The sequence below is a fragment of the Haliotis rufescens genome, unplaced genomic scaffold, assembly GCF_023055435.1.
Source record: "Haliotis rufescens isolate VD_foot unplaced genomic scaffold, xgHalRufe1.0.p SCAF_23, whole genome shotgun sequence".
In the NCBI taxonomy this organism is placed as follows: domain Eukaryota; kingdom Metazoa; phylum Mollusca; class Gastropoda; order Lepetellida; family Haliotidae; genus Haliotis; species Haliotis rufescens.
The window spans coordinates 901,560-914,042 of NW_025963924.1; the positions used below are offsets into that span (position 1 = coordinate 901,560).

Sequence of the window (12,483 nt, forward strand, 5' to 3'; positions counted from 1 at the left end):
CCAGCACTAAGCAATAGTCTGGCACTAAGCAATAGTCCAGCACTAAGCAATAGTCCAGCACTAAGCAATAGTCTGGCACTAAGCAATAGTCCAGCACTAAGCAATAGTCCAGCACTAAGCAATAGTCCGGCACTAAGCAATAGTCCAGCACTAAGCAACAGAGTCCCCACAACGTTCCTGTCTGCAGAATCAACCACACTATACTACTGTGAACTACTACCCACCAATCCACACAGAAACAAGGACAAAACACATCACAACAGAGTATTTTTTATTTGTATCTAAATACGTCAGGAAGAAAATAAATTGCTCACAATAACAATAACATACAGAGCTATAAATGAAAAAAAACAACCTACAGAAGTCTGTCATGTTCTAATTTAAAAAAGGCAAGCTACAAGCTATCTGCACAGGGCTAACAGACATGGGTTAAATGAAATTAACTCTATGTAAAGTCTTAAATTTCTTAGAAGATGTTTTGTCAATTGATTCAAACACAGTGTGAATGTCAAAATATTACAGAAAATACATATATCAAAATTATCTCCAAAATGTATCCTTTACCATAAGTCCCCACTAAAGAAAGAGCATTTCTTTACAGCTCTCTGCAGTCTCAAGAGGAAAGAAACAGATTTGTGGATTCCAGACTTTGTTTCAATACTATGTTTTGTAGTCCTGAGAACATAGGTAACATAAGCAGATAGACAGAAGGTCATATGTTAGTGTGTGGTTTAAGTGTACTATGAAAGGACCTGGGTAGCATTAACTTTTACATGATGACATAACAATAAGATAACATGCACTTACAAATACAAGTTACAAGATAACTACGTACATGTATTTATCACATAAGTTCAGGTTTAAGGCACATGTAACATGGTCTTTATTTTTCAGAATAACTCTGGCAGTTGTTATTTTTCATTAAAGAAATACCTTTCTTTCAGATCTTAATTCTTCTCTTCCACAAGCCTTAAATATGCAATGCATATTATTTATTACATGACTGAAATATGCAATGAATTCAACAATAAAGTTCTTTCAGTCAGGTTAAGCAAACAGCACTTGAGGATGACTATCAACAAGTTATGATCTATTGCACAAGTACAGTAGGAAACAAATCAGATATGATCAAGTCAATGATAAATTCTTATGCAAATCCTCCGAAAATACCCAGTTTGTTGTTTAAAGAGCGTTTCATGCACAATGCTTACGCTATATGTTTGTGGCGGCAGCTACGTGGTACGTTAGACTATTAATACAGAAAATGTTCAACACCAGAATCTCTCAGTCAGGCCAATGACCTTCACAAAAGATCATTTCTGTAAGGTCGGAAGGTCATTTCCAAAAAACGGATATGACCTTGCTGTAACATCAGTATTCCCAGAATCAAAGTTGATCAGATTAATTAAACAGTTCTTTTGCAAATATTTTAGTCATGGTGATCTTGAAATTCCAATACCATGGTTTGGTTAGTGTGAGAACATGGATGATAATGCTTCACACTTTGTAGATCCTCCTTCTGGTCCTCCAACTGACAAGAATCTGGGTTAGAGAGTATCTGTACTCATCCTTAGCCTCGTCCCAGCCTGTCCAAGAGATCTGGTGTCCAATATGGCTGTAGTTGTGGTTTATGCAGAGATCGCCACCTACAGGAGAGAAATGAAAACTGATTGCAAGTGTCCAATAACAAAACTATGTAAGTGAAACAAGGAAACAAAGTCATGAATATGCCTCCCTGGAGCTGTATTTAAGAATTTAATCAATAAAGTCACTGGTGGAAATCAGACACGTAACCGGTAATACCTCTTGAATTACATGCTATTTGTTTTGCCTTTGGGTATGTTTTTTTTTTTCTTAAAAAATCTAAAATCTAGCAAGAAAACAGCGTTATCACTATCCCTCTCTATGCGGCACATTAGATTGATTTTTGTTTGTTCATGTGGTAGTGAATATACATGGAAAAAGGAAAGTAACTCCTGAACAAAAACATCAGGGCATCAGTCTTGTCAAGATCACTGGAACTTTTTGTGAATGGCCAAATTGGAAGCACTAAAAAACCCACTGCGAGGACGTAGGCTGGTTTGGGTGCCACTTGTAAATTGTGGTCTGTGGTTGTTTTTTTTACCTTTCACCATATACCATATACTAGAACACTAGAACGAATCTGATTTTTACGTTATGCCCTGGTAATGAAAGTAACCTGTATTTGGTTTAAGTCCAACTAGTTGCCAAGGAAACAGCAAAAGGCACCAGTTCAGCATGTGTTTGATACATATGCAAAGTTTCATCATTAAATATTACACAAAACGTGATGAACAGACGGACAGCACCCATTCCTACATCCTCATCCCACTTGTAGGTGGGAGATAATAGACATCATTGAATATACAGGTACATATTCACTGGCCCTCATTGTTGCATATCATTAAGATATGTATAACAAGATGCTGGTCACCAGGCCGGAATGCTGGAGTTATATTTTGGCTAGACTAATGAGTCTATGCATAGTTCAATCTATTGGTATAACAAACTAGACATCTGGTTCATAAACAACATGGATTTCAACATGCAATTTTCGGTCAAACAAAACAAGAACATGTGTACTGTCACAACTGGGCGTGGACAGATATTTTCAAAATATTTTCATTTTTTAATCAAGGTGCTCAAGTGATTTCGATATACTTCATGAGGTATGACCAGTTTTATTGCAAGGAAGATCTTGATTATCGATCAGATCATCTTATATGTGATATGAGGGAGGAATCTGACTGGTGAATAGGGGGGACATAGAAGATAACTTGTAATAACCACTGGTGGCGCTACGATCAAGCCACCAGATTCCAGCCTAGTTTGGCAAGTTTGGAAACCAGTCTTTTATAGTCTGTTAACTCCCTTGCCTTGGGAAGATGGTGGTCAGGAGTTATCTTATACCAAGTGCTGACTAGACGCCTGTGGTATACATAGACAACACTCTGGTGTATAGATATATACATATACCTATTTCTCATAATTAATGCTGTCAAACAAAAAGCTCCTGATCCGTACACTTGACAGCTGTGCAATGTGGTTGTGCTTATTTCATGTTAATGTTCGACCAAACTGGGACTCCACAGAAAACATAATAACATTTTAAGACAGGCTTCACTACCCTTATTCTACTTGATCTGTACAACCATCATATTCTAGAAAACAACTTCACCCCCATCTTCTTAAAGCAAGGAGTTAACTGAATATAAAAGTCTAGTTTGCACCCTTGCTGTACAAGGCTGGAATTTCTTAAACATATTTTGGCTTGAGTAACAAGTCTATGCATAGTCCAATCAAATTTGCGTAAACAACATCATGGCAACTGCTGTGCAGATTTTGCTCGAATGTCTACTGTCGACATATAATTTCCAATTCTTTTCATGTTTATAATCCACATGTGCATGTGTTGTGCTACAATCCACATGCACTGGGTGTCTGAGACAGGAACTGTGAAGCTTTTTTTCTATTACCTTGATCTGATTATCTTGACTGGGCACTGCCATATTGTGCAGGCCAAATACAAGTTATTAAGAGGTGGAATCTTATGGGTTAATAGAAAGTACATAAAAGGGTCATAACTCATTACAGCCACAAAATTCCAGTCTAGTTCAGCAAGGGAGGAAACTGGACTTATATAGTCAGTTAACTCCCTTGGCCCTGGTAGATGCTTCACCTCAGACGATCCACGACTGGAACATTGTCCAGCTGGTGTGTGGGGGCCACTTACCTCGAAGGCTGCTGACTTCCCCCCTTCCTTGATGACTGTCAGTGGGGTGAACACCTTGGGCCTGGTCTTCATGTAGTCCTGGAAAACAGGAATAAGGCCACGATATAGAGACTATTTGTGAGGATAAAGCCATTTTGAGAAATAACAATATTTGTCATTATTAAAATTGTTTCAGTGGGACATGATGTCATAGTTTAGGGTATGTATTTCTTCAGAGGCTTTAGCTAGGCAGTAGTTAGATTCCTTGCAACTTAGCTCACTTGTACTTCCCTGTAATATTTGTAAGAAAAGACAATAAAAGTAATAATACATAATAGCAGAACTTTTGGTCACAGCAGGATCAAAAATAAAGACACACCCAAATACAAACTAGGTATGTTTATTTCTAATATCAAATTTCATAACAATACATATAATAAGGGCTGAGTGAAAGGCAAAACTGACAGATTCAATATGGCTGCCATGTCAGCCATGTTTAAAATCATTCTCTAAGCAATTTTACATTTACCATGGATTATTTATTCAGAACTTTCAGTACAGGTGAGATAGATGAGTATTCTAAACAAAACTATTTAAGAGAGAGAATGAGATATTATTTCTAGGTCAACATGTCATCAGGGAAAATTCATCTAGCCCATAAAGCAAGTATTGGATACGAGGTACTTATTGTAGCAAGAGCACATTTAGATCCATAAAATTACTCCCCTTTGATTCCTGACTTCAGATAGAACCAGGAAGCTTTACAGTGAACAATAACACATAATGTAGCAGTGAGTGAGTGAGTGAGTGAGCGAGTGAGCGAGTTGGATTTTACACCACTATCAGCCATATTCCAGAGTTGTACACCATCAGCTTGGCCATCTTGGGAATCCAACCTTGACATTACGAGTGAACACTTTAACTGCTAGACTACCCCACCGCCCAATGTAACAGCAACAACCCTGGTACAATCACTGCTTAGCTTACATGTGCACGAGGGAAACCGTTCTTCTTCTCATCTGGAGATGCACCGGAGCCGATCCAGATGAAGACATCTGAAGGGGTGTCGAGGAGGAACACATCCTGTAATATTGAACAGGATCATAACACCACAGTCACCATTCTCCTGGCTTTTGTTTGTTTGTTTGTTGTTTAAACGCCACACTTAGCAATATTCCCGCTGTATGACGGCGGTCTGTAAATAATTGAGTTTGGAACAGACAATCCATTGATTGACATCATGAGCATCGATCTACGCAATTGGGACACGATGTCAAGCTTCAACCAAGTCAGCGAGCCTGACCACCCAATCCTGTTAGTCACCTCTTACTACAAGTATAGTCATCTCTTGCGGCAAGCATGGGTTGCTGAAGACCTATTCTAACCCAGATCTTCACCGCCCCCAATCTCCTGTGACACCTTTCTCACACAAATCATGGGGTGGTGTAATGATGAGGGAGTCAAACCTGGGACTCTGCTGGACCAACCAACACACCAACTACTAGGCTATCCTAGATCTCCCTTTCAAAATATGACCTCCTGTTGAGAGAAAGTTTCTTTGTGACTTGAAATGTGATAAACTCATTAATTAGTGACTGAAATATCTGGTGATATTCTAGCTCTAAAAACATGCTACAGTTAAGATGACTGACAGATAAACATCTTCCTAAGTAACTTAAGGCAGAGTCTTGCTGAGTGTGCGACTTACCTCAGAAACAAAGTCATCTTTACTGATATCTCCTGTCTTGACTTCATCAAAGGTACCTTCAGCATTCAGTCTGGAGAGGAACAGACACATCATTGCACACACATCAATATACTGTCAAGACATATTCCCTAGGTGATGTCCAATCCCTCTTTCACTGATGTTGTCTACAGGAATAGGAAGAGTGACATTGCACACACATCAATATACTGTCAAGACATATTCCCTAGGTGATGTTCAATCCCTCTTTCACTGATGTCGTCTACAGGAATAGGAAGAGTGACATTGCACACACATCAATATACTGTCAAGACATATTCCCTAGGTGATGTTCAATCCCTCTTTCACTGATGTCGTCTACAGGAATAGGAATGGCGGCGCCTTAGATGACTGGGCCACCCGTGCCCCCCCAATCAAGTGTGACTGAAGGGGATTTGACATCTTGTTCACCAGCAATCACCCATTTCATACCTCTCGCTGTTAAGAACTGACAAACCCTTTAAAATGGCAGATGGGATAGTCAACAGCATAGCAGCTGCTTGCTGGGTGTATCAGGACTGGAGCAATGATTCAGTCGAGGTGAAATTGGGTCTAATATGTGTGGCTACTGGTATTATGCCTGACTTATGCCAGTTTTACAGTGCCAGCCAACTTATACCGCAATCATTTATGTTGTTGAACGACACACGATCATCAGAACATTTTGACGACCATATCACCAGTTTAGTCGGCCCTATTTCCATATAAAGGCTCCAGATAAAACAGGTCAAACAAAACATAGTATATGCCTGTCATCCTTCATATTCAACCTAAAGAAACATATTTCAGAATGCAGACGAGCATTGCTTAATCCTGCCAAGTTCTGCTTCACCTACTTCAAGAGTTTCTTGTCTCCATCCCCATCGTCCTCGTCATCACTGTCATCGTCAATATCATCCTCAGACAGTGCATCGAAAAACTCAGGCTGCAACATGAAAAGTTATAAGATCAGTGATCAAGACTGACTCACCCAATAATACAATCTGTGATACAGTACTGAGTCACCAGAAAAGACAATCTGTGATGCAGCACGAGTCCCCCGAAAATTTGTGATACAGCAATGAGTCACCAGACAATCTGTGATACAGCACTGAGTCACCTGACAAGACAATCTGTGATACAGTACTGAGTCACCTGACAAGACAATCTGTGATACAGCACTGAGTCACCTGACAAGACAATCTGTGATACAGTACTGAGTCACCTGACAAGACAATCTGTGATACAGTACTGAGTCACCAGACAAGACAATCTGTGATACAGTACTGAGTCACCAGACAAGACAATCTGTGATACAGCAATGAGTCACCAGACAAGACAATCTGTGATACAGTACTGAGTCACCAGACAAGACAATCTGTGATGCAGCACGAGTCACCTGACAATCTGTGATGCAGCAATGAGTCACCAGACAATCTGTGATACAGTACCTGAATAACCAGACAAGACAATCTGTGATACAGTACCGAATAACCAGACAAGACAATCTGTGATACAGTACTGAGTCACCAGACAAGACAATCTGTGATACAGCACTGAGTCACCTGACAAGACAATCTGTGATACAGCAATGAGTCACCAGACAAGACAATCTGTGATACAGTACTGAGTCACCAGACAAGACAATCTGTGATACAGTACTGAGTCACCTGACAAGACAATCTGTGATACAGTACTGAGTCACCAGACAAGACAATCTGTGATACAGCAATGAGTCACCAGACAAGACAATCTGTGATACAGTACTGAGTCACCAGACAAGACAATCTGTGATACAGTACTGAGTCACCTGACAAGACAATCTGTGATACAGCAATGAGTCACCAGACAAGACAATCTGTGATACAGTACTGAGTCACCTGACAAGACAATCTGTGATACAGTACTGAGTCACCAGACAAGACAATCTGTGATACAGTACCTGAATAACCAGACAAGACAATCTGTGATATAGTACCGAATAACCAGACAAGACAATCTGTGATACAGTACTGAGGCACCAGACAAGACAATCTGTGATACAGCACTGAGTCACCTGACAAGACAATCTGTGATACAGTACTGAGTCACCTGACAAGACAATCTGTGATACAGTACTGAGTCACCAGACAAGATAATCTGTGATACAGCAATGAGTCACCAGACAAGACAATCTGTGATACAGTACTGAGTCACCAGACAAGACAATCTGTGATACAGTACTGAGTCACCTGACAAGACAATCTGTGATACAGCAATGAGTCACCAGACAAGACAATCTGTGATAGAGTACTGAGTCACCTGACAAGACAATCTGTGATACAGTACTGAGTCACCAGACAAGACAATCTGTGATACAGCACTGAGTCACCAGACAAGACAATCTGTGATACAGTACTGAGTCACCTGACAAGACAATCTGTGATACAGCACTGAGTCACCAGACAATACAATCTGTGATACAGCACTGAGTCACCAGACAAGACAATCTGTGATACAGCAATGAGTCACCAGAAAAGACAATCTTTGATACAGCAATGAGTCACCAGACAAGACAATCTGTGATACAGTACTGAGTCACCAGACAAGACAATCTGTGATACAGTACTGAGTCACCAGACAAGACAATCTGTGATACAGCACGAGTCACCAGACAAGACAATCTGTGATACAGTACTGAGTCACCAGACAAGACAATCTGTGATACAGTACTGAGTCACCAGACAAGACAATCTGTGATACAGTACTGAGTCACCAGACAAGACAATCTGTGATACAGTACTGAGTCACCAGACAAGACAATCTGTGATACAGCACGAGTCACCAGACAAGACAATCTGTGATACAGTACTGAGTCACCAGACAAGACAATCTGTGATACAGCACTGAGTCACCAGACAAGACAATCTGTGATACAACATGAGTCACCAGACAAGACAATCTGTGATACAGCACGAGTCACCAGGCAAGACAATCTGTGATACAGCAATGAGTCACCAGACAAGACAATCTGTGATACAGCAATGAGTCACCAGACAAGACAATCTGTGATGCAGTACTGAGTCACCTGACAAGACAATCTGTGATACAGCACTGAGTCACCTGACAAGACAATCTGTGATACAGTACTGAGTCACCTGACAAGACAATCTGTGATACAGTACTGAGTCACCAGACAAGACAATCTGTGATACAGCACTGAGTCACCGAACAAGACAATCTGTGATACAGTACTGAGTCACCAGACAAGACAATCTGTGATACAGCACGAGTCACCCAACAATCTGTGATACAGTACTGAGGCACCAGACAAGACAATCTGTGATGCAGCACGAGTCACCTGACAAGACAATCTGTGATGCAGCACGAGTCACCTGACAATCTGTGATGCAGCAATGAGTCACCAGACAATCTGTGATACAGTACCTGAATAACCAGACAAGACAATCTGTGATACAGTACCAAATAACCAGACAAGACAATCTGTGATACAGTACTGAGTCACCAGACAAGACAATCTGTGATACATCACTGAGTCACCTGACAAGACAATCTGTGATACAGCAATGATTCACCAGACAAGACAATCTGTGATACAGCAATGAGTCACCAGACAAGACAATCTGTGATACAGTACTGAGTCACCAGACAAGACAATCTGTGATACAGTACTGAGTCACCAGACAAGACAATCTGTGATACAGTACTGAGTCACCTGACAAGACAATCTTTGATACAGCAATGAGTCACCAGACAAGACAATCTGTGATACAGCACTGAGTCACCAGACAAGACAATCTGTGATACAGTACTGAGTCACCAGACAAGACAATCTGTGATACAGCATGAGTCACCAGACAAGACAATCTGTGATACAGTACTGAGTCACCAGACAAGACAATCTGTGATACAGCACTGAGTCACCAGACAAGACAATCTGTGATACAGTACTGAGTCACCAGACAAGACAATCTGTGATACAGTACTGAGTCACCTGACAAGACAATCTGTGATACAGCACTGAGTCACCAGACAAGACAATCTGTGATACAACATGAGTCACCAGACAAGACAATCTGTGATACAGCACGAGTCACCAGGCAAGACAATCTGTGATACAGCAATGAGTCACCAGACAAGACAATCTGTGATACAGTACTGAGTCACCTGACAAGACAATCTGTGATACAGCACTGAGTCACCAGACAAGACAATCTGTGATACAGCACGAGTCACCAGACAAGACAATCTGTGATACAGCACGAGTCACCAGACAAGACAATCTGTGATACAGCAATGAGTCACCAGACAAGACAATCTGTGATACAGTACTGATTCACCAGACAAGACAATCTGTGATACAGCACTGAGTCTCCAGACAAGACAATCTGTGATACAGCACGAGTCACCAGACAAGACAATCTGTGATGCAGCACGAGTCACCAGACAAGACAATCTGTGATACAGTACTGAGTCACCAGACAAAACAATCTGTGATACAGCGCGAGTCACCAGACAAGACAATCTGTGATACAGTACTGAGTCACCAGACAAGACAATCTGTGATACAGTACTGAGTCACCAGACAAGACAATCTGTGATACAGCACGAGTCACCAGACAAGACAATCTGTGATACAGTACTGAGTCACCAGACAAGACAATCTGTGATACAGTACTGAGTCACCTGACAAGACAATCTGTGATACAGTACTGAGTCACCAGACAAGACAATCTGTGATACAGTACCGAATAACCAGACAAGACAATCTGTGATACAGCACTGAGTCACCAGACAAGACAATCTGTGATACAGCACTGAGTCACCAGACAAGACAATCTGTGATACAGTACTGAGTCACAAGACAAGACAATCTGTGATACAGCACTGAGTCACCAGACAAGACAATCTGTGATACGGCACGAGTCACCAGACAAGACAATCTGTGATACAGTACCGAATAACCAGACAAGACAATCTGTGATACAGTACTGAGTCACCAGACAAGACAATCTGTGATACAGTACTGAGTCACCAGACAAGACAATCTGTGATACAGTACCGAATAACCAGACAAGACAATCTGTGATACAGCACTGAGTCACCAGACAAGACAATCTGTGATACAGTACTGAGTCACCAGAAAAGAATATCTGTGATACAGTACCGAATAACCAGACAAGACAATCTGTGATACAGTACCGAATAACCAGACAAGGCAATCTGTGATACAGCACTGAGTCACCAGACAAGACAATCTGTGATGCAGCACGAGTCACCCAACAATCTGTGATACAGTAACGAGTCAACAGACAATCTGTGACAAACTGCTCTTAACCTGGGCCATGTCTAGGCCTACTGTGGTACATTGCTACGCCGATATACTATCAACAGGCCTACTGTGGTACATTGCGACGCTGATATACTATCAACAGGCCTACTGTGGTACATTGCGACGCTGATATACTATCAACAGGCCTACTGTGGTACATTGCGACGCTGATATACTATCAACAGGCCTAATGGTCCTGTTCCAGCACTGTTAAGCCACCAATGTCTGTGGTGGCGTGTAAACACGTCACTTCGAGCTCAATTTACAAATATATTTGGTCAACCCTATAATCTGCAACTCATTTAGTAGACAATTCATTATTCTCTTCAAATCTGCATTCCAACCTAAATTACAAATCACATGGTAAGGTATGAATGTATATACAAAGACATGGAGCTGCCAGTCTGCCCGAACCCCTTTAACAGGTTTATGCACCAAGTGACATAGGATCTCTCCCCTTCATAATATGTGGCCAACCAGGGGAAAAGGGACCCAATGGTTGCTAGGAAACAACTGTGCTGTGACGTCATAGAGGGACGTTTGATGTCAACTTACTTCTGCAAAAAATGGTGCGGACTGTGCAAAAATATCTTATTTTTCTCTCATTAGTTTGTAATGTAATAAAAACATTTCAAAACATTTCAGCATACACGTCTACATTTAATTAATCAGACATTATATGTAAAACCTGCAATTATTACATAAACAGTTAAAAGTCTGGACTTTGCAGAAAAGGAATCTAAAGGTTTGAGGTCATGTATCTCTGTAATAAATGTGAGTGAGTGAATTGGGTTTAAAGCCGCTTTTAACATTATTCCAGTTTATCACAGCGTGCCAGCTTAATGTGGAAAGAAAGCCCAAAGTGATGAGGGTCTCCGACGTTTACATAATGGGGACGAACGAGGATTCAAACCAAAAATTATAGGTTTCTATCGCAGCGCCTTAGACGCCTGGGCCAACTGTGCTCCCGTAATAAATATGACTTGAAGCTTGTGAGTTGTATATTTGTATTCCTAAAATACTGTAGTTTTAACATGTAATGAGAGTCAAAATGTGATGTTTCCACTATAAGGTCCCTTATCTTCCACTTGGTCACATATGAACAAGCTACCAATCTCACAGCCAGAGTTGAGCTGAGAGTTAACAGTGCATTATCTCCCCTTTAGGTTCTACTACACCAAATCAGAACCAGTTTGGACAGTGCGGTTTTCGTAGGGAACCTTCAGTGCAGAACGAGAAATATCTGCAGGCTGTGATTGGAGGATATTCTGTAAGATTTTTATGTCTTTCAAATGAACATCCATCCAGTTATTAAAACTGACCATGTTTTTCTATATTTAGTACTGTCTTTTTCAACATGATGTCTTATGCTGAATGTGACCACAGCTATTTTCAAGTAGGTGACATTTGGTGCAAAACTGGGGGTGGTGTGTTTAGCTTCCTGTACTCGGAAAAGGAGCTGGCTAAGCTAGTCATTTTTTATTTTTTTGTTGCTGCTCTAAGGCCAAACTGTGCACACGCATACAGGTAATAGCTGTTTAAAAAAAATATAACGTTACTATAGAAGTCTATGGGAAAACATTTGGTTGTGTGTAACCTGTACCACCTGACTATTCATTTACCGCGGAGTGAACATAGCCATCAGTTGCTGTCTACTGATATAGTCTGCATCCTAGATAACCAAGTATTATTGCT

At 40.8% G+C, this 12,483-nt stretch overlaps 1 protein-coding gene across 3 annotated transcripts in view; it reads right to left on the minus strand.

Moving 5' to 3' along the window:
- Window positions 1-258: 258 nt before the first annotated feature.
- Window positions 259-12,483, minus strand: part of LOC124140134 (gelsolin-like protein 2) — a 40,001-nt gene continuing 27,776 nt past the window's right edge. For all 3 annotated transcript variants that reach the window (XM_046507526.2, XM_046507529.2, XM_046507527.2), the window contains exons 11-15: window positions 6,314-6,402; window positions 5,442-5,511; window positions 4,721-4,816; window positions 3,755-3,832; window positions 259-1,646 (exon numbers count right to left, since the gene is read on the minus strand). In XM_046507526.2, the coding sequence (XP_046363482.2) occupies window positions 1,629-1,646; window positions 3,755-3,832; window positions 4,721-4,816; window positions 5,442-5,511; window positions 6,314-6,402 (351 nt within the window). In that variant the 3' untranslated portion in view covers window positions 259-1,628. The remainder of the gene's footprint in view (window positions 1,647-3,754; window positions 3,833-4,720; window positions 4,817-5,441; window positions 5,512-6,313; window positions 6,403-12,483) is intronic.